At 42.5% G+C, this 22,647-nt stretch overlaps 1 protein-coding gene across 4 annotated transcripts; it reads right to left on the minus strand.

Moving 5' to 3' along the window:
- Positions 1-567: 567 nt before the first annotated feature.
- SPRTN (SprT-like N-terminal domain) lies at positions 568-22,617 on the minus strand. Of its 4 annotated transcripts, none has more exons than XM_077894515.1 (5): positions 21,960-22,617; positions 20,886-20,985; positions 15,507-15,635; positions 11,787-12,051; positions 568-1,084 (listed from the first exon to the last, which is right to left on the minus strand). In XM_077894515.1, the coding sequence occupies exons 1-5, from the start codon at positions 22,178-22,180 to the stop codon at positions 1,029-1,031; spliced, it is 771 nt and encodes a 256-aa protein (XP_077750641.1). In that variant the 5' UTR covers positions 22,181-22,617; the 3' UTR covers positions 568-1,028. The 4 variants fall into 4 exon arrangements, with proteins under 4 accessions (XP_077750641.1, XP_077750638.1, XP_077750640.1 ...); XM_077894512.1 differs by lacking the exon at positions 568-1,084 and adding an exon at positions 9,294-10,865 and having other exon boundaries at positions 21,960-22,612; XM_077894514.1 differs by lacking the exons at positions 568-1,084; positions 21,960-22,617 and adding exons at positions 9,294-10,865; positions 21,095-21,951.
- Positions 22,618-22,647: the final 30 nt, after the last annotated feature.

Below are 22,647 nucleotides of genomic sequence, written 5' to 3' on the forward strand. Positions count from 1 at the left end.
CAGATAATGTGTTTTCTATCACACATCTCTGGCTCAGTCCAGAACATTTGGTATTACTTTTTGTAAATGATCACAAGGGAAAGAGAGAGAACAGTAAACATAGGAGTCTAACAATTTTAGAAACATCCTGGGGGTAATTGGCTTGTCCATGGGATCCACGAGCTCTTTGTTTGGATTGGCGACATTTGGACTCTTGCCCTTTCAATAGAATTTTTAAAAATTACTAACACTAGTGCTAGTGCTGTTGAGTATATCTCTTGTCACTCATCTGCAGCAAACAGGAAGGAGCCTTATAGGCATAGTTCTGTAACTGACACAGCTACCCTGTGTGCGTATGCACAGAAGTTTAATTTGTGTGGTCCTGATCAGAGACTAAAACAGAAGAGCTCTTGTTTTGTTTTTTCTCATTTTTTTATTTTTTATTTTTTAACTTATTTTTTATTGGTGTCCAATTTGCCAACATATAGAATAACGCCCAGTGCTCATCCCATCAAGTGCCCCCCCTCAGTGCCCGTCAACCAGTCACCCTCACCCCCCGCCCACCTCCCCTTCCACCACCCCTAGTTCGTTTCCCAGAGTTAGGAGTCTCTCATGTTCTGTCTCCCTCCCTGATATTAATGTAAGGTCAATATACGTGCTCATATCTCTCTAATCTAAAAAACTTCCAGTGTGGTGGTTTTGTTATGTTCTGGCCTGTCGCGGGAGCATTTGGGAAAATGCATTGAAATATAGCTGGGTGGATTAAGGGAGAGGGCAGGTGAGTCAGAGATGAAGACTAAATTAGGTAGTGTTGTAGAAAGAGCGCAGGACTGAGAAATCTCTGCTTAGTTCTGGCCCAGCCACTTAATTATGTGACTGTTGGAGCCTTTTTCATCTGAAAACAAATACCCGCTGAGCTGTGTGAGACCTAAATGAAGTACAACACGTGCACGGCCCAAGCATGAGGGCTCTGTGGTGGCTGTAGACCTCAGTGGAAAATATTCATACTGTAGGTTTAATAATGTACATGTGTACTGGAGGTTTTCGGTTCATTTAGAAACACTCAGGAGTAAATGCCCAGCCTCCAATGCTTCAAGATCATTCACTGGACTTCCAAAGTCAGGAATACATTCCCCTGATTCTGCTCTTGGTTTTAAATGCAGATTCTTTTCCTGATCACTAGCAAGTAAATTTCACCTGAAATATTGCAAGTGCCCAAGGATAAACCATTGCACAAATGACACGTATAAAGGGCCTGGCCTCATGAGCTGGGAAGAGTTTTGTAAGGAGAAAACACTTAAAGAGAAACCACTTCACAAGACAGGTACAGCCTTAACAGCTGCCCGCAGCCAAAGCGCCTTTATTAAACGGATGAGTTTTGAACTCCAAATAAGGGCCCAGGGGTCATAAAGATTATCAGGGCTTTTTGGATCAAGTCTTTTCATTGAGATTAAGACCTTTCCTGCCAAAATTAATGACTGTTTTTACCGAGTTCTATAAAACCCCTTTGCCTTTTTACCTGGGAACACACAGAGTATGCAGAACAAACTTCACCTCCATTTATAACTCAAACAGGGTGAGAGCAGTGACTCGTTCACAGCCACACAGCCAGTAAGTGGAGAGCAGGGCTTGACCATAGGAGGTCCTTTTCTTCTTTAACTTTTTTTAAGGTCAGAGTTATACATGTATATGTAGCTAAGTCAGCTTGTTCTAGAAGGGGGTTTTTAAGGAAATGAGCCTTCTTCTGAGCACAAACTTACAGTGACTCTTTGGGTTTAGTGGCCTGATTAGTTCTAAGTAACATAATCATATTGTTATGTGTTGGACTTTCAGAGTGAGACCTTATTTGCTAACCAGTTCCCCATGTGAAAGACAAGCATGTAGGGCCCTGTCCAGCCGCCAGCACCATCCGACCACACGTGGGCAGCACACCTCTGTATCCCCCTTCTTCCTCACATTGTAACTTCGATCAAGTTGATAGTTAAGACTATTGATCTTTAGAGCTTGGATGCAGAGTAAATCATGATGACTTTTCGTCCGTGATTTGTTTGTATCCTAATGTCCTGATTTTTCATACTTTTCCTGTGGCTTCTAGCCTCAGCAGTCTGGAGTCGTTGTCCTGCCTGGTACACAGCCGTCTTCCTGAGGTCTCCTTTCCCCATTGTTCTGGAGACCCCTCCACCACTCCCTGCTGGCTCTCCTGTTTCCTGGATCCCTTATCTTCCCCTTTCTCGCTTGACTTCCTCAATCTGGGGGAGCATGTTCTTCATATGTCTTCCTGCAAACGAGTACGTGGGTGGTGAATTTTTCAAGACCAGCGTCTTTGTTGGGACCCTCACACTTCATTGATAACTTGCCTGGGTTTACCACTCTCCTTTGGGAATCATTTTCTTTCAGTCCTTTGAAGGCATTGCCTCACTGGTTATAGCTTCCAGTGTGGATGCGGAGAAATCTGAAGCCATTCCTAGGCCTGACTCTTTAAACATAACCTGCTTTTTCTCTGTGGAAGCTTGTGGAATTATTTTTTGTCCCTAGAGCTCTGTCGTTTTATACCGTGCTTTGGTGTGGTGCTCTTGTCAGCCACCGTGATAGCCATGCAGACTGTAAATTCATGCCCTACATTTGGGGACACTTCCTTAAACTATTACAGTACTTTTTTGCCCCCTCCATTCTTGCTCTTTCTGGAACGACTGTGCATTGACTGGTTTGTGCCTCTTGCTCTTAGTTACTATGTGTCTTTCTGCTTTACTCTTTTAAGTCTCTTAGTCTCTTTTCCAGTTACGCCAGGGAGGGTTTTATTTCTGTTACCAGGTTTTAATATTCAAGAGCTCTCTCTCTCTCTCTCTCTCTCTTTTAGTATAGAACAACCAGTTCTGTACTAAAAGTATTTAACCTTCCTTTGTGTTCATTTTAATTTTTCTCTTTCAAGTTGCAGGTTTTGCTCACACATCTGGTAATTCTTGCTGGGTGTTCGTATCTAAGGGGAGGTACTCAGGCTTTCCAAGAAATATTGCCAGCTGCCTAAATCTGAATCTCTTTCATGATCTTCCCAACACATAGAGACAAGGAGAACCGAGTAAGTCACCTAGAATGCATACCTGCAGTATAACTGGGAGACAGAAGTTCAACTTGTGGGAAAGCAGAGCAAGAAGCATCTGAGGCCAGCATCAGGGCTCCCGGGAAGTCAGAGTCAGGTGGAAACTGTATGATAAAGGGACACGAGTAATGGGGGCCTGATGGTGGCAGTATACAGCAGCAGTGGGCAGGGGGCAGGAAGGGACTCCACCACGAGGGATGGAAATACCGACAGCCCCCAACTGGCAGTGGTTCAACTCATGATTTTTTCGACTATGATGGTGCAAAAACAATACACATTCAGTAGAAACTATACTTGGAATTTTGAATTTGGATCTTTTTCCCGGTCAGCGATATGTGGTACATACTCCCCCCTGATGCTGGGTGACAGTGGTGGCTTCAGCTCCAAGGCAGCGTTGCAATCATGATAGTCAAAATTGATGTACTTCCCACTATTCTGTTTTTCACTTTTGGTACAGTGTTCAGTCGATGACATGAAATATTCAGCACTCTGTTATCAAATACACTATGTGTTGGATGACTTTGCCCACCTGTAGACTAACCTAAGTGTTGTGAACACGTTCACAGTCAGCTGGGCTGAGCTCTGATATTTGGTAGGTTAGTGTATTAAGTGCATCTTCAGCTTATGATGGGATCATTCTGTTGTAAGTTGAGGAAGATCTGTAGTGATAAATCTGACACCAGTTCACCAGAGCACTGGCCAACTGGGTCATCAGAGAAAGGAGTTTGAAAGTTCATGAGATTGAAGGTGGCTGCTGGAAGGTACCATTTCTGGGAGGAGGGGTAGATGTCTCCCGGAGACTTAATGGTTAAGTGCAAGAAGGAAGCCAGGGTCTCATGGGGGAAAAGAATCATAGAAGAGAAAAACCCTTCTCAGCTCAAAAATAAAACTTTTCTCTGAGGAATACTGCATTTCACTGTACCAACAGAACACTCACAGATCAAACCCAGTAAGCCACACAAACCCCTCATCTCCACCTGGATAGAACCAACCATTTCTGCAAGTCAGGAAAAGAATGCCTTTCAAAATGAACAGAAAAAGGGTGCATATAAACACTGCCATAAGAAGAAAACAAAATGAGAATCATGTACAGCTTGATGAAAAGTCTCTCCTCAACCATAAGGCAGAAGAAAAGTGCAACAATAGCTAGTCTGAATCAAATATCCTTAAACAAGACTTTGCCGAAATTAAACAACCCTGGAACTTAAAAATGTTGGGCACCTGGCAGGGCTCAGTTGGTGAAGCATCTGCCTTTGGCTCAGGTCATGATCCCAGGGTCCTGGGATGGAGTCCCGAATGTGTCATGCGTTGGGCTCCCTGCTCAGCAGGGAGTCTGTGTCTCTCTCTCCCTCTGCCTCCCCCTGTTGCTTGTGTGCATGCTTACACTCTCTCTCTCAAATAAATCTTCTTAAAAATTTCAAAAGGTAAAAAAAAAAAAAAAAAAAAATTTCAAAAGGTCAACAAAAACAAAAACCTTCAGCAAGCTGTAAAAAATAAAAAAATAATTATCTCAAGATTAATTTATAGCTGGCCAAGGAAGAATAGATTCAACAGTGGAGGGCACTGAAAAAGTAAAAAGCAGCCAAGAGTACATAAAAAAGGTTACAAAGATAAAGTAGAATGGGTACACACAAGTGTGTGCTCATACAGTGGAATGCTATAGAGCAGCGAGAACAGGCAATCTGCCAATACACAACATGGAGGACTCCAATGTGCTAAGGAGCTGGACTCCGGCCTCCTCTTGTGGATCCTATGGAGGTGGCTATTTGAGTATTAGGTTTTAAGAACAGAATTGAACCAGTATGGGTGGGTCTATCTTAATTCATACATGTGTTACTGGTGGCTCAGTTGGTTAAGTGTCTGACTTTGGCCCAGGTTGTGATCCCAGAGTCCTGGGGTGGAGGCTCATGTTGGACTCCCTGCTCAGCAGAGAGTCTGCTTCTCCCTCTAGCCCTCCTCCCACTCATGTGCTCTCTATCTCAAAATCTTTAAGAAATATTTGTTACTAGAAACCGTTTATACCTGCGTCTATGTATGTGTAGGTATACGCATTTATCTACTGAATTATTTAAGATTTTATTAAGTAATGTCTCCATCTAACATGAGGCTCAAACTCACAACCCTGAAATCAAGAGTCACACGTCCTACTGACTCAGCCAGGCACCATTCTATTGATTTATTTTAAATGTATACAAACACGTAAAAAGAATCCTGTGAGGAATCTTCTGTAAAAAACAAAAACAATACCCTCCCCATTTCTTTCACGTAGATGCAGATTTTCATACATTAGTTTGCAAGGAATGCTTATGACCTGGAATGACTTGGGTCTTTAAGAGTATTCTAGCTTGAAAATACGCAACCTTGGGTTCTTCAGAGAGGTATGGAGAAGAGTCCATGTTCGTGGAGGTATTACTGCGAAAGCATAGAAATGGAACTTGAGAATGCCTAGCCACTTCAACCACTTAACACGAAGAATCTAAGAGGCTCCTCTGACATAGGGGTAAAGGACAGTGTCTTGGGAAGCTTTCAGACTAATCTAGGCGATGCGGAGCAGAATACTCTGTCTCAGACATACTCAAAGGAAGAGCACTGTAATTTCAGAAATAGTGGGAAAGTATAGGTCTTGACTTGTCTGGAAGGCTTCCTGTTATGAACTCTCCTGTTTTGCCCCATGTGTGGGTTCCTGCTTGCTTTCTTGCAGACATGTTATGTCAGCGTGTTCAGAGTGAGGTGAAAGGAAAACAAGGCTAGGGAGGCCCGAGTGCCCTGTACAGCAGCCCTGGTTTGAGCAAGCACACATTTTTGGCCCTCTGCACCCTCTCTCACAGGACTGGAGACCATAGCTATCCTTTCCTTTCTACTAATCAGAACTGGCAATATTGTTCCAGTTGTTGGTTTCTCTCATCTGTTTGGTTTGGCTTCCATGCCTTCGGTTTTTCTGAGAAATTTAACTTCCCAGGAGCGCCCCCTGGTGTTCAGTAACCAAGAGGGCACATCTTTTGGCAAGTGTGGCTCAAGTACAGAAGGAAGCAAACAGCGGCTTGTTTCTGTATTATGATACACGACATTGTAAACTTTATTAATGATATGGTTCCAGAGGCACCTAAGAGCAATCTTTTACTTTCCTAGCTTCCAAAGAGATGTGATGGAGTACATATGATATGACATTCTGGTGGAATGTTAGAAAAAACAAAGCCAGTGCTCATCTCCACGTGGCATCCTTTTTGTTAACTCCCTAGGCAATTGGTGATAATAATTGCCATATTAGATTTCACCTCAGTGGTGGATGTGCTGCTGGTCAACAACTACAACCAGTTGCTGTAAAAGCAAGACAAAAGATAACAGGAAACCAGCACCCCTCAGTAAGAACGAACAAACTACAAAAAGAGCTCAGCTTCTTCTGAGCAGCCCAATGAAGAGGTCCTGCACGTGCCCAGATGCAGGATCCCAGGCAGGCACTAAGTTTGTAGGAAAACACAGCAGCTGTTTCACTTTGACACTGAAATTTACTTGGAAGTCCTATAAGCTTTGAGGGGCCCCTGGGTGGCACAGTTTGTGGAACATCCAACTCTTGGTTGGTTTTGGCTCAGATCATAACCTCGGGGTCATGCTCCACATTGGGCTTGGTGCTCAGCGTGGAGTCAGCTTGTAATTCTCTCCCTCTGCCCTTCCCCCTTGTGTGCTCTCACTTTCTCAGTTTTTTTTTTTTTTAAACCTGTTAAGTTTTGAAAAAATAAGCTCAATGCTTTAGGACAATGGAACAGTAGTTTTTTGTTTATCATTTTAGATACACATTTATAGTCTAAAAAGCAAAACAGAGCTTTCCAAATTTAAAATTAGGTAGATAATGGATAGCCTTGAGATTTTATAAAGTTAACTACCTTTCACCCCCAACCCATCTCCCCAGAATGAAGTGATAGCATTTAAAGGCTGACCCAGGGATCCCTGGGTGGCGCAGCGGTTTGGCACCTGCCTTTGGCCCAGGGCGCGATCCTGGAGACCCAGGATCGAATCCCACATCAGGATCCCGGTGCATGGAGCCTGCTTCTCCCTCTGCCTGTGTCTCTGCCTCTCTCTCTCTCTCTCTCTGTGACTATCATAAAAAAATAAAATCTTTAAAAAAATAAAAATAAAAAAATAAAGGCTGACCCAGAATACCAGCTGTTATTAGGGTAGGGTGTTTGCTTTAAAGGGTAAAAAACTAAACCAGCAGAACAGAAAACGGTTTCTCTCATATAAATGACACAGAATGGGGTAATAATTCTTTTGGTGCAGGTTTTCTCAAAAGCCTTAACACGAACTGAAAGCTATTTAATTCCAAATTTAACTTTCCCTTTCTTGCCACCTGTTTTCATCATCCCTTAAAACTGGCCAGCTGGTGGGGAGCCTGGGTGGCTCAGTCAGTTAAGTGACCAACTTTTTATTTCCAGCTCAGGCCATGATCTGAGTTGTGAGATCAAGCCCCCTTATCAGGCTCCATGCTGTGTGTGAAACCTGCTTAAGGTTCTCTCTCTCTCCCTCCCTCCACTAAAAAAAAGAAAACAAAACAAAACAGCAGCATCTGGGTGGTTCAGTAGGTTAAGCATCTGCCTTCAGCTCGGGTCGTGATCTTAGGATCCTGGGATCGAGTCCTGCATGGGGCTCCCTGTTCAGCAGGGAGTTTACTTCTCCCTCTGTTCCTCCCCCTGCTCACTGTCGCTCTCCCAAATGAGTAAATAAGAAATCTAAAAAAAATTTTTTTTCTAAACACCTGACCAACTCTTTCTCAACCCACCCTCTCCAGCCCTGACACAGCCCTTCTGCCCATTTATGTTACCCTTCAGAGAATCCGTCAAAACACTTCTCAAATGTTCTCCACTGGCTTAGTCAACTTTCCAAGCCCTCCTCCTGCCCCCAGTGCACCACCCCGACCTGAATCAACACATGGGGGTGTTCTCCAGGACCACACAAACCAAAGTGTGCAACATGACACCACCTTCAAACTTCCACCTCCTTCTGCCATTTTACTCCTCACATCTTACTTTGTAAGATGTTCAGATGGAAGATGTTTTGTTCATTTGGAGCAGCTTAGTTCCCCCTGTAGACTGTGCTGGTCTAGCTCCAACCAACACCTTTCTTTGACTCCTTCGCTCTGCAAGCCCCTTTCCATCCTTCCTTACCAGGCTATCCTGACTCACTCTGGAAGACCCACTCGGACAGTGTCTCCTCCAGGGAACCTCCCCTCAAGTTCCCACAGCCCCCAGCAGAAACTAGTCAGGAGCTCTTTCTGTGTTCACTCCCCATCGAGGCTGTTTATAAATCCTGAGGACACGGATTGTCTTGTTTACCTCTTTGCCCCAAACCTTGTATAGTTTGGGCTCAAAAGCTGCTCACTTGCACGTAATTTGCTAAATTAAGAGACAGTGATCCTCTATGAAAGATGTAATTGCATATATTTTAGGTCATTTATCTATAAATACTAAATACTGTTTTTCAACTTCATATTTAAGAAGTTATCAAAACTTGTAAACACTCAACCAGATGAGCTAAATTTGAAGAGGACTGATCATACTGTGAAGACAGCTGAACAGCTGAAACTCTCCTACATTGCTGGCAGGAGGGCAAGCTGGCAGTATTTACTAAAGCTACACATGCACGTACCCTGGTGAGCCAGCACTCCAATCCTGGGTGGACGCCCAACAGAAACGAGGAAGCATGTTTTCAGCAGCAGTCTCCGTCACAGCCAGCCCCCGGTTGGAAATAATTCAGATGCCCGTTAATATTAGAATGGCTGAATAAACCCTGGCGTATTTGTACACTCAAAGCAACGACCTAGAATGAACTTCTACAGTGTGGCAACAGGGTAGTACTTCATGAAGTTAAAACCACACTCAAGCACCCCAGGGTGGCAGAGACGTAACAGAAACAGTGATTACCCTCAGGGGTTGTGGCTGCAGACTAGGAAGCGTGCGGACACGAATGCAGGAGGTGCACTGTTCCCTCCCTGACCCGAGGCTGCCGTCACCCAGGAGCACCAAGGCCAAGTTCACACAGAGGAGCTGGCACCTCGGGTAGGTGGAGGTCATGTCGCAACATAGCTCAGGAGAAAGAAAACCTGTGAATTCAACTCTTGGGACCAGGCCAACATGCTAGTGGTACAGCCATGAGAAAGTGAACGGACGAAAGGATCTTGGTCTCTGCCACAACACAGTAAGAATGTTTTTAAAAAGAAATCTACTTTTTAAAATGCACAAATGGTATTCCTTTTTATTGTAACGGTTACAACTTTGGCTTAAGGTTCATAATACTGTTTCCAGACAGTGTTCCACTGTTAACATAAAAGAGGCTGTTGTGATGTGACTTACACCAGCTCCTTGGCAGGTGAACCACTCATCTGGCTACATCTTGAGAAAACCACTCAACTCTGGCCTACAGGATTGCAGGAGTAGTCGTCTAAAACGTTTATTTGACTATATTCCTTCTATGCTTTAACCTAAAACCAGCTGCCACCTTTTAGTGATGACAGAAATAAAATTCTTGGAGATGTATAAAATATATTTCCTGCTGAGATTAAAAAAAGAAACCAAAAAACAAAAAACTTTGAGTACCCTACAACAACTGATACACTTTGTCCTCGAAATTGTAATTTTGGCCAATGTTTAGCTTCAGTTCTACGACTGAGTTTTAATATGAACAAAGAAATACTCAGTTTAACCAAATACCTGTCAGGATTCCAATGTATTTTGAGGAAAGGTATATAAATAAAAAGATTAACAGATTTAAATGCAATTTAAGAGCAAGGAAGAACATAAGTATCTAAAAACTATACATGTACACATGCAGAACAAACTCTGAGCTACAGGATACACAAGGCAAAAGTGAATATAGCACCTTTCGACATAGAATATTTTCCATTGCAACCTCATGTATATATTTATAAAATAGAACTACATTAAAACCTACAAATCTTCATGTTCACCAGAACTTCCTGAGTGGCTGACACTATGTTAGCAGGGTAATATAGGTGGCATGTGACACCCATTTGTCTTTCAAAGACTTCTTCAACTTTTGACTTTGATGCTACCACCTTCAAGGCACCAGTCCAAGTGCTCATTAATCTGAGACTCCAACACTTCATTCTGACAAACAGGACAATCGACCATCCTGTTCTGGCTGGATGCACTGCTGGAATCCTGAGTTGCAGCTGTAGGATGTGAACTCCACTTTGGATCATTTCCACCACTTTGTACTTGCTCTTTCTTGATAAAAAAATTGTCAAAAACAGTCTTGTCTTCTAGCCTGGGTCGTTTACTTGGGAGTTTCTCCTCAGGCCCACTCACATCCTGGGGTGCAGTCACAGATGTTGATTCCGGTGCTTTTAAAGAATTTCTCAGGGATATCTTAGAAGAGGTGACCCTTTTGTGAGATCCAGAAGAGATGGAGTTTTTAGTGATGTCACCGGTTGTTAGGCTTTTTGTTGGAGATCCATTCACACTTCGGAAGGTCTTTTGGTTGGCAACTGAGACCCTAGGAAAGTAGTTGCTTAAGACATTTTGGTGACTGGCAGTAAGAATAGGGGACACTAGAGGAGTTTTTTTACTTGAACCATTCTGTTCAAATTTCACCTCAATTTTAGAATTGGGTCTGAGAGCTTTTGCTGAATGGTCTTGACTTAAAAGATCTTGGGTTTTATTAATAGCATACGAAGTAACAAACTTTCCCGATGAAGGCGAGTTGCTCGTTTCTCCTAGAACATATCCTTTCCCACTGAAAGGGATCAACAGCTGGGTCTCACCTCTGTTAGATTTATCTACAAAAGAAGCAAAAGTTCTCTTGACTCGAAATTAATACAGTAACAAGTGTTAAGCTAATGAGCTTGGGAGAAGGACGTATCTACAGTGGTCAGGGGGCTCAGGGAGGGAGAGAACACAAAAAATAAAAATCTAGCATCCCAAGCCCACTAGCAAAGGAACTTGTACCTTGAAAATCACTTAGCATTCTTCAAGTTTAGTTCCAGAGGGAAAAGTCTCCTCCCACATTCTTTTCTTTCCCCCTACTCACACAGAATGGGGATCTATAACCTCTCCACATAAATTCTTCTCTAGCTCCTCTACTCACCATTTTTGAATTTAGGAAAAGTAGCTTATTATTAATGTTTCTGGATCCAACCAACAATTTCCCAAGGGAAGAAGTCTTAACTTTAGTGACCTGGTTCCCTCTTCAAAAGGCAGGGACTCTGAACTTCATAGGAAAGGGATAAATCTCAAAGATGAAGTACCAGCACATACATGTCATATCCTTTTCCCATTCTTCTCCCAATGAAAATACATACATCAACAGCAGAAGTCACTCGGCTAGAAGCCAACTGATAGGAAGGGGTGGGTTAGGAGTAATTCCGGGCATTGTTATTTGAATTACTGTTTTTATTTTGACAATCATTTTGCCTTCTGTTTCCCAATGACTCAGTGAGTCAAGATAGGGAAAGGGCCTTTACCTAACTCCAATATTATCCGTGAACACAATTTCTACTTTAACTCACACTACGCAGAGCAAAGTACATTTTTCTACCATCACTTCACAAACAATGGGATTTGTTTAAATCCACACTTACAAATGTCTATACTTGAAATAATCCTTAAGCTCATCTTAACACCAGTTCTCCAGAGGACAGCCCTGGCTTTTATACTGTTAGCTGTGGTCCCAGCAAGCATGGAAGAGCAGACAAAGTTACCTTTATTTTCAGCTGCTGTTGGCTGCTTTCCTACTTTTGTCTTTCCTTTGCCCTTTTTTGAGTAATTCTCTGGTTCCTTGATTTTGATGTAGGTGCCGCCACAGGTCTTCTGGTGCTCAGCCCACCAGTAGTCATGCACAGAGGGTGCCCTGTTGGTGGCACGTTTGACATAACCGTAGTAGGGTTTCTTGTACTGACAAGGCCCATTGCAGCGCCACCAGTGTCGCCGGTACTCATCCACCTCGTCGTGGAAAGTATGGTACACCTGGGTTGAGAGAAAGTGCTCAGTGTTAAAGAGGCAAAGTTAACAATTTTAAAAAAATACAGAAGCAGCCTTCCTGTGTTTAAACTTTCCAGTTTCTGAGAGCTCTCTGCAATGACACTTTGGAGAAGGCAGCAAATAGATTTAGCTTCTGTTCCCAAAGTTCATTTTAATGGGACAGCAGCAGTTAATAATACTTCAAAAACTGTGTAAAGATAGAAAGATGTGAGATTAGAAAACAAAAAACTTTTTAGCCCACAAAAGCCTGTCAATGCTAAAAGTTTTAGAAACCAAATTTTAAAATGATCAAAAATCAGGATAAACCAAATTTTAAAATGATCAAAAATCAGGATAAAGACAAAATTTTATATAATGCCATAATAAATAACAATTATTCCTTCCTACTGTTCAACTGAAATTTTCCCCTGTAAGTAACAATACCAAAGGATTCTGGACTATTTCCTAGAAATGCTCAACCCCACCTACACAAGCATTTTGCCTGATGCAGTCTCTGCTACACCCACTCCACATTCTCAAAGGTCTTTGCCCCCTTGTCTTTGTAATGAGCCTCATGGGGGCATCATTCTACCTGCTTATGGCAAAAAGCTCCCCAGGATTCAAAGGATCTTTTGTTTTTTTTTTTAAGCTTTGAGAGAGAGAGCAGAGACAGAAAGCATGAGTGGGGGTGAGGGGCAGAAGGAGAGGGAGAAACAGACTCTCCGCTGAGCAGAAAGCCCAAAATGGAACTGAATCCCAGGACCCTGGGATCACAACCTGAGCTGAAGGCAAATGCTTAATCGACTGAGCCACCTAGGTGCCCCAGGATTCAAATATTTTCATCTCTGTGTCCCTAAGTGGCTAATATAGGCTCTGGCACAGTGAAGGTGCTCAGTCAGTATTTGCTGCCTGAATGAATGAAAAGTTTCATTCATTGATTCAAACAAAATTCTCTGCGAATGAGCTTTTCAATACTTATACAGGATCATTTAGTTTCACCCTCTAGATAGAATCTTATTTACAGATGGAAGAGGTTTGACTGAACAGAAAGTTAGCCCTCCCACCTTGGGGGCCTTGTGGAAAGCAAGACACCAATGAAGACCTGATAATCCTCAATAACCCATGTACCTTTCTCTTCTGTCCTCCCAGTGGAACATTACTACTGTATAAGATAAGGGGCCTCCACAGATGAGATTTTAACATTTAGACATTTAACTAGACATTTAACTTTCTAATAAATTCCACAGAGGAAAAGAACATGAAACTTTCTATAACTCTACAGGTAAGTTTTATACTGTGTCTCCCTCCTAAGCAACAAATGTGTATGATTTGGCAAGCATGCCAACAATACATTACGTGAGGCGCAGAAGGCACTGGAGGGAAGAGGTTTGGGGTAAAGAGATATGGAATACCCTGCCTTCTCCCTTATGTTAAGAATTCTTCACTGAATTCACTGGTTAAAAAGCCAGGACATTGGATCTATTTTGCTTCCAAGTCCTGTAACTTGTAACTTGTAACAGCCTAGGGATGTGACTTCTTTAACAATGTAGTCACCAAAATAAAATTGTGGAACTAGATGCCCTGTGGAGTTTGTTATAACAGGATGTAACCTGTAAAAGCAAGGGGTGTCCATGCGATAAAACCTCTCCTAAATGAAAACACACAGACGTGCAAGATAAAAGAATATATCCTCTTCCAACTGAACAATAGGAAGTATACCAGGACTTTGCTTAAAGTGAAAACGCCAATGAGGAAACTAAAAGCCTTTTGTACCTGCAGCTCCACAATGCTTTTGCTAGTCAGGACTTTATGTGACTGTTTTTTACTTTGTTAAAAAAAAAAAAAAAATTTAGGGCAGCCCCGGTGGCCCAGCAGCTTAGTGCCACCTTCAGCCCAGGGTGTGATCCTGGAGACCCGGGATTGAGTCCCACATCAGGCTTCCTTCACGGAGCCTGCTTCTCCCTCTGCCTCTGTGTGTGTGTGTCTCTGTCATGAATAAATAAAATTTTTAAAAATTCTTTTTCTTAAGATTTTAAAAAACAGGATCATGACCTGAGCTGAAGGCAGCCACTTAACTGACTGAGCCACCCAGGCACCCCATGTGACTGGTTTTTAATGCAAGCTACTTTCTTGATGAAGTAACTCTGATAATTAAATGAGCTCTCTAGAAAATTAAAGCCAACAGCTAGGAGAAAAAAAAAATCTACATAAAGTGAGCACTTTTCATTTTCCACAAGGCTGGCTTTTACTGCCTTTCAAAGACAGGAAATAATCTGCAGGAATTTGGTTCAATCCAATACAATACTTATTAGCCCTCATAGGGGCGCTGTATCACACATCTTATACAGAGGTGTACAAAGATAAGGAAGAGCCACCCTGTGTTCAGAGGTCTGAAATAGAATAAAATATTGTCAATAGTCAAAGAGCTGCTAGGGACACTAAAAGGAAGAAGTCCTGGCCCGCTGCGAAGATGAAGGACATGTGACAGCACAGAGGAAGTGGGACCCATGAGCGAGAGGATGTGCAAGGAGCCGCACGGGGGCTGAAACGTTCACTGAGCCAAGACAAGCAGGGGACTGTGTGGGGCAGGAGAAAAGGAACAGCAAGGTCACCTGATAAAATGAATCAGTAATAATAAACATCTCGTATTTAACTTTGTGCTCAGGGATCCCTGGGTGGCGCAGTGGTTTGGCACCTGCTTTGGCCCAGGGCACGATCCTGGAGACCCGGGATCGAGTTCCACGTCAGGCTCCCGGTGCATGGAGCCTGCTTCTCTCTCTGCGTCTTTCTCTCTCTCTGTGTGACTATCATAAATAAATAAAAATTAAAAAAATAAATAAATAACTTTGTGCTCAGACAGGGCTACAATGTTTGGCACGTATTTTCTCATCTCAAGGACCCAGCAGATAAGTATCCTTGCTGCCCCCCTTTCCTGCTCCTACACGGAGGCCCCATAGTCTGCTGTCCATGGAGTGAGCACCAGAACGCCAGCAGTTGGACAACTCCTGCTTTTCTGCCCCCAGACTCTGCTTCCTACAATATTATGCAGAAATATAAATCAAGGAAAACTTGTGATGATGGGCATGACACATGAAATGGCAGCAGATACAGGAACCATCGAAGGAGGAGATGATCACAAGGAAACGAAGCTAAGGGATAGCTGTAGCAATCCAGAGGTAGTGCCGGTCTGTAGCCACTATGCACACAGCATTGCCCTAGCTGTGCTCAGAGGCCAGGGGGGGCGCCTGAGCGGCCCCAACCACAGACCAGCGGGTTAGCTTCTCTTTGCTTGTCTGTCTTGCTGTGGGAAATCCTCAAAGACAGTGTTTGTTCCTATCCAGTTGTCTATTTTTAGTTAAATCCCAGGAATTACTGAGTAAATACTAAAAATCACAAATGTTCTACCTATTTATTAATAAGTTAAATTAATGAATGTTATATTTATTATTTAACTCATATACCGTTATATTAGCTCCAGTCAGGCGATTGATGCGATGCATATGTTTACAGAACTCTGGGCCGTGCCCCTCCCGGTCTTTATCATTATTAGTGACAAATAAATAGGCATGTATCATTTCATGCAACAGGGTCTGAAACAGAAAACAATCAAATTGTTAGGGTGCTTTTGAAAATAAAAAGGCATTTTCTCACCCTGCCTGGAGTCTTAACTTTGTTTGGATCACAGGCTCCTTTCAGAAACTGTTAAAAGTCATGAACCGTCTTTCTAGAAAAATTACATATGCATCCATTCACAAAACTTTGCATATATTCTCTGAAACTCTGCAGATCCCAGGTTAAGAACTCCATGCTCCAAGAAAGCCTTTTTAACTCTTAATCAAAAACTCAAAGGAAAGATCAATGAACTCAACTACATAAAAACTTTAAAATTCTGTGTGGGGGGAGAAAAGAGCGTGGCTGAAAAAAATTCAAAATGATGTATGAGCAACGCACCTCTCAGGCTACTAATTCTTAAAATATAAAGAGCTACTAAAGTCGATAATAGGAAATGACCAATAACTCAATTTTTAAGGGGGCAAAAGTCATAGATGGGTTCACAGAAAAAGAAATAAAAGGCTCTGACAATGTTAAAAGTTTTAGAAACCAAATTTTGAAATGATCAAAAATCAAGACAAACCATAAACATGAAAAAAAATGTGCAACTCCATTTATAAAAACAAATACAAATTAATGTTACACCAATATGCTACTTCTGCTTATCTAGATTAGTAAAACTCCCAGTTTGACATTAGTAAAGCTAAGGTGAAAAAAACATTCCCATATATCTCTGGTGGGACTGCAAAATGGTACAAACCCCCTCTGAGGAGAATTTGGTAACATCTCACAAAGTTACAAATACATTTATCCTCTGACCCAGCAATACCTAGACTAATATGAAAGGTCATGTCTATGAGAAATTTTCATTGTGGCATCGTTTGTAATGTTAAGACTGGAACTAACTGTTTAGCAATAGGGTCCTGACTGAATGAACTATGGAAAATCCACATCATGGAATTCTATACAGACTATATAAAAGAACGTACCCAGTATTTTGTACAAGAAGTATGTTAGGTGATTGGGAGAGGGAATAAGAATGGATAGAAGTATTTTCAAAACCAGTGCCTGGGTGGGTGGCGTAGTCAGCGAACCATCTGATTCTTGGTTTCAGCTCAGGCTGTGATCTAGGGTTGTGAGATCGAGCTCCACACTCACAGCAGAGTTTGCTTGAGGGTCTCTCTCCCTCTCTGTCTCCCCCTCCCAGAGGCTCATGCTCTCTCTAATAAATAAATCTTTTAAAAAATTTGCAAAACAGAAAAATGAAACAAAAAAGAAACTAATAACAATATCCTATAGAAGTTGGGGAGTTCAGCATAGAGAAGGATGGGATAGGACAACCTTTCTATGTGTATTACTTTCCATAGTCTTGGGATTTTTGAATCATGTGCAATTTTAAAACAAGAAAACCAGGATACCTGGTGGCTCAGAGGTTGAGCGTCTACCTTTGGCTCAGGACGCGATCCTGGAGTTCCAGGATCAGGCTCCTGTATGAAGCCTGCTTCTCCTCCCTCTGCCTCTGTCTCTGCCTCTTTCTCTGTCTTTCATGAATTAATAAATGGAATCTTAAAAAATATATACATAAATAAATAAAACCTACTGCTCTAGTGAATAAAATCTGATGATAAATCCCATGATTGGCCCAAATTTAATCTGAATTTACATAAATCTTCTTTGAATTAAAACAACAATAGCGGGATCCCTGGGTGGCGCAGCAGTTTGGTGCCTGCCTTTGGCCCAGGGCGCGATCCTGGAGACCCGGGATCGAAAACCACATCGGGCTCCCGGTGCATGGAGCCTGCTTCTCCCTCTGCCTGTGTCTCTGCCTCTCTCTCTCTCTCTCTCTGACTATCATAAATAAATAAAAAATTTAAATAAATAAATAAATAAATAAATAAATAAATAAATAAATAAAACAATAGCCTACTGTTCATTTCCACATCAAAGATGTAGACGTGTAGGTGTAAAATTCACAAAAGTATTTAAGGCTGCTGTTTCATAATTTATCTTAAATATTTCTTTATTTTTTATTTATTTTTTTTAAGATTTTTTTTTTTCACTTATTCATGAAAGACACAGAGAGAGGCAGAGACATAGGCAGAGGCAGAAGCAGGCTCCATGCAGGGAGCCCAATGTGGGACTCAATCCCGGGACTCCAGTATCATGCCCTGAGCCGTCCCAGAAATATCTTTTTAAAGAGTGAAAGTCGGGCAGCCCGGGTGGCTCAGCGGTTTAGAGCGGCCTTCGGCCCAGGGCGTGATCCTGGAGACCCGGAATCGAGTCCCATGTGGGGCTCCCTGCATGGAGCCTACCTCTCCCTCTGACTTGGGTCTCTGCCTCTCTCTCTCTCTCTCTCTCTCTCTCTCTGTGTCTCTCATGAATAAATAAATAAAATATTTTAAAAAAACAGTGAAAGTCATAAAGGTCTCTAAAAGCAAACCTTGTTCATAATGTTTTTACAAAGAATTTCCATCAGAACTAGATTGCCATTAATGAACTGTAGTCTTATCAAATTATGCTGAACAGAAAAATGGGTGAATCAAACATTTTAACTTGGCCATTACAAAAACATCTCTTTTAAAATTATCAACTCCATCTCTAAAAGCGAATTTAATCTTTTCAAGTAAATACCACTCTTTGGGATTCAAACTCAAAGGGCCTCTATATTTCAAATGTTTTCTAACACAGTAATGATCAATAACTAATCTTATAAAGAAGAAATAAATTAAGGTTCCTAATTTTGGGTTCAATTTAAACACCCTGAAAATGGCACATGGCACCATACTGAACAATTTCTATTTTTATAGATGTACCATTTTCCACTCCACATTTAGGCCAGATTCAAGATTCTACTCAACATGGTCCCCAAACACCTCTACTTCCCACCACTGTACTGTCTGGCCAAAAGCAGCTACTTCTGGTCCTCAATATGCCTAAATTTCATGCCTCTCTTCTGTTCACAGCATGCCCATTTCTTCTGCCAAGAGTGGTTTTCCTTTACCATCCCTACTTCTCAGAATGCAATCTGTCCTTTAAGGCTCACCTCCGTGTTTTCATTAGCAGGAGTAACAATTATAAAGTGGTAGTAATGAGGCCATGTGGTATAGGGAATAGGACAAGAGCTTTGGAGCCAGGCAAACAGCCTACACCAAGGATTTATTATTGATTATGCACAAGGCTTTGGACAAGTTACAACTTGCTCCTTATTCCTAATATGGGGATATTCTGATCTTGCAGGGCTATACACACTAGATTAACTATTCACTAGATTAACACTAGTGTTAATCATAATTACTACCACTACTGGCACACAATACGTACTCAATAAATCAATAAAGAGTAGTAGAAGTGGTGATGTCAGTAGTCATAAAATACACGTGCATGGAGCTTTTCTTTGTCCTCAACCAGACAAAGTCTTTTCCTTTTCTGAATCCTACTCATTACAATTTAGGTCATACTTTATGTACAGACCAGAGTCACACTGTTCCTCTTTGGTCCTTCTTACCCCGATCTGATATTGTAACTTTCTGCCAACAGCAAATGCTCACTTGATAGCATTACCACACATCTCCCATTCTCTTCTCGCCCATTACCTTTAAAAAAAAAAATTGTTCGTGCGTTTAACCATTTACACAATAAATATTCATTAAGCAACTACTGTTATTAGAGCTCTTCATAAGGTTGACTTGGTTAATCATGTTCGAATGTTTTTTTATGCCTACTTTTTTTCCCCTGCTTATTCACTGAGTTACCAACAAAGTTGTGTTAACACCTGCAACTATGATTGTGGATTATTTCCCTTTTTGCTTCTACTAATCTACGCTTTATGTAATTTAAAGCTATATTACTACTTTTAGGATCATTATGTGTTTTTATTTAATAGATCATTTTATCATTATAAAATGTTAACCTTTTTTCCAGTAAAACTTCTTCCCTTAAAATCTTTAGTCTGATACAACAGCTTTCTGTTTTTGTTTGGATGATATATGTCTTTTTCCACCCTTTTGCGCTTAACATATGTGTGTCTTTATCTTTTTTTTTTCTAATGCAATTTTATTTTTTTATTCATGAGAGACACAGAGACAGAGAGAGAGAGAGGCAGAGACATAGGCAGAGGGAGAAGCAGGGTCCATGCAAGGAGCCCGACGCGGGACTCGATCCTGGGTCTCCAGGATCACACCCCGGGCTGAAGGCAGCGCCAAACCACTGGGCGACGGGGGCTGCCCTGTGTGTCTTTATCTTAAGCACATCTCTTTCCATCTAGTATGTCAGTTCATGTTTAATTAACGCTTAATCCATTTACATTTAATATAATTACTGATAACCGTCATTATGCCTAACTTTTTTGCGGGGCTTTGTTCCTTTATTCCTCCATTCTCTTTTATTAGTTAATTATTTCTGTTGTACCATTTTATATTTAGTAGCCACTGTCTTCTATCCTAACTGTGGTGAAAAACACATTACATAAAATTTACCATCTTAACTACTTCTAAGTGTACAGTTCTGGAGTGTTTAGTATATTCACATGGTTCTGAAAACCATCACCTTATATTATCCTTAAAAACACCATCTTTCAAAAAAAAAAAAAAAAACCACCATCTTTCATATTTCCAAGCATGTTTTAACATATTTCCCATCCAACCTCTACCACCTTATCCTCTTTTGTGCACACATTTCAAGAGCTATAACTGGGGCAAGACCAGTCGTCACACCGGGTGTGTCTTAGGGAATTTCAGGCATCTTCTAGACTCAACTAGCCATAATCTGGGGGCTCCTACTGCTCCATTTTGCTAGTGAAGCATGCCCTCACTCATGCTGGCTGGTTCTACCAGCTCAGCTAGATATTCTGGGAGGGCAGCACCACAGCACCTGAACAGAGAACCAAATCTGAAGTCTCAAAAGGAAGATATGGGTCTTAATTTTTTCTAAATTTTTGCTTCTAAATATGTAACTTAAACCAGTTACTTAGCCTCTCTGAAGAGGCTTTATGTCCATATTTATAAAATGTCCATATGTCCATATTTATAAAAATGAAGACAACACACATTGTACATAAACAGGGCTGTTGTGAAGATCGAATTAAATAATAAAACTTTATTATTAAGCCTTTAGCTGTGAAGAACTGTAAAAATATACGGTAATCATTATTATCTGCATTGCAGTTAAAGTTTGCAATGAGGAAAAACAGGTGTTTGGTTTTTATATTACAGGTTAATTCACAGCAGTGTAAATCAGTAAAAAGCATTTTTAAACTACTCAGCTAAGAATCAAGTTTATGCAAAGAATACCTCTACGAGATCCTTTCTTGGTCTCAACTTTAACAGAGGTTCACTGAGACGGATGGAACACATTCCACCCCTCCCTTCATAGCTGCATAGCCCAGCACACCTGGAAAACAACCACCACAAAAGCATTATTTACCTAAAACACACAAAAGAGAAACAGAAAGGAGAAGAATAAATCCTTATACATTCTTGGGCAGTTCACACTAGTATACCTTTTTTGTTAGGAGATATCTTCAGATCACCCCAGTGAGAGAGAGGTGTGAAGAGAACTGCATCCCTTGCCCTAGCCAGGTTGCAAGAGGCCAAAGACAATCCTGTTCTGCGGCTCCCAGTCTCCTCCCTTCAAACTATAATCAGTTTGTGGTAGTTAACAGCCAGATCTCCATCGGCGCATCTCCGAAAGCGTAAGAGAAGCCTTTACGAAGGAGATTTGTCCTTTTAACCAGTTTTATGTCCTATCTTAATCTGTCTTAGTTTAGGCTGTTTTGTATTACTTCAAAGACAAGCACCGTGGTGTACAACCATATTAAAGCTGTTAACTCCGTTCATGAGCCGGAACAGATTACTTCAAATCAGGAATTCTCTACTTTAGTGAACATCCTTTTAGAGGCATCCCCGAAGATCCTTTCGGTCCAGAAATACGGAAACGTCAGCCCCGTCCCCCTCCTAACACCTGAGCTCACTACCAAGTGGTGACATCTCAAAGGGCACAGAAGAGGACAACACACATCTCTGGGAGGCTTCGCTGCCTCCTCGGCATTCTTTCTTAGGGGCTGACTCTGGGTGCTTCTCCCTCCTGGGTCAGAAACGTGTTAATTTATTTTCAAGTGAGGGGAGATCCAAAGACATCCTTTTCTCTCCCGGTGTCCTTTACAAATCAATCGGCTACCGGAATGGGCCACACAGCTAGCTTTCTTAAAGTTGTTGGAGAGGGAGGGAGACTAGGGGAGGGAGAGGGACAGCGAGAGGAGCTGCTGGTGTCCACCACGAGACCCCCAGGTTTCACGCCCCCCGGGACCGGGGGCTGCAGAGGAGCTGCCAGCCGCTCTCGCTTCCCCAGCGGGGCTCGGGACTCACAGGGTCATTCGCAGGCTCCACTTCACCTCGACGGCCTCCAGCTGGCCCCAGAAGAACCGATCGTTGAACTGCACAAACAGGGCCTGCAAGTCCGGGGTTGGGTCCACCAGCTCCCAGGACGCGTCCACCAGCGACAGGGGCGCCTGGGCCCGGTCGCGCTCCGATCCCTGCAAGTTCCACTCCTCCTGAAGCCGCAGTGCCAACACCAGATCCTCGTCCATCTCTGCCGGGATCCCAGGCGGCGTCCGAAGGCGTTAAGCAGGCTCCACGGATCCCAGGCTCCGAGAGCGTGGTCGAGCTCCTAAGAAGTACCGGCTCTCGGGCGGCTCTCGGGCGGCTCTCGGGCGGCTCTCGGGCGGCTCTCGGGCCGGCCCGCCGATCTCGCGAGAACTCAGGAATAACTGGCTCTAGAACGAGAACTGAGTTTGCCCCAAACGCCGAGGCCAAGATTCTGGGGCTTAAAAAAGAGAACTCTGCAGGATACCTCCTAGTGGGCTCAAAACGGGGGCTCCCAGGGCCTGGACTCTAGGAAGGCGTCAGGAGACTGGCTACCGCCTTTACGCTCCGCCGCTCACTTCAAACACAAACGTCACGCCCGGCCCATGCGCAGTACCGCGTCTCGCCGCCTCGCCCTCCACTCGCTTCCGCAATAGCGCCTCCGGCGCATGGGCTCTAGGCCGCGGGCGCC

The sequence above is a fragment of the Canis aureus genome, chromosome 4, assembly GCF_053574225.1.
Source record: "Canis aureus isolate CA01 chromosome 4, VMU_Caureus_v.1.0, whole genome shotgun sequence".
NCBI classification, from domain to species: Eukaryota; Metazoa; Chordata; class Mammalia; order Carnivora; family Canidae; genus Canis; species Canis aureus.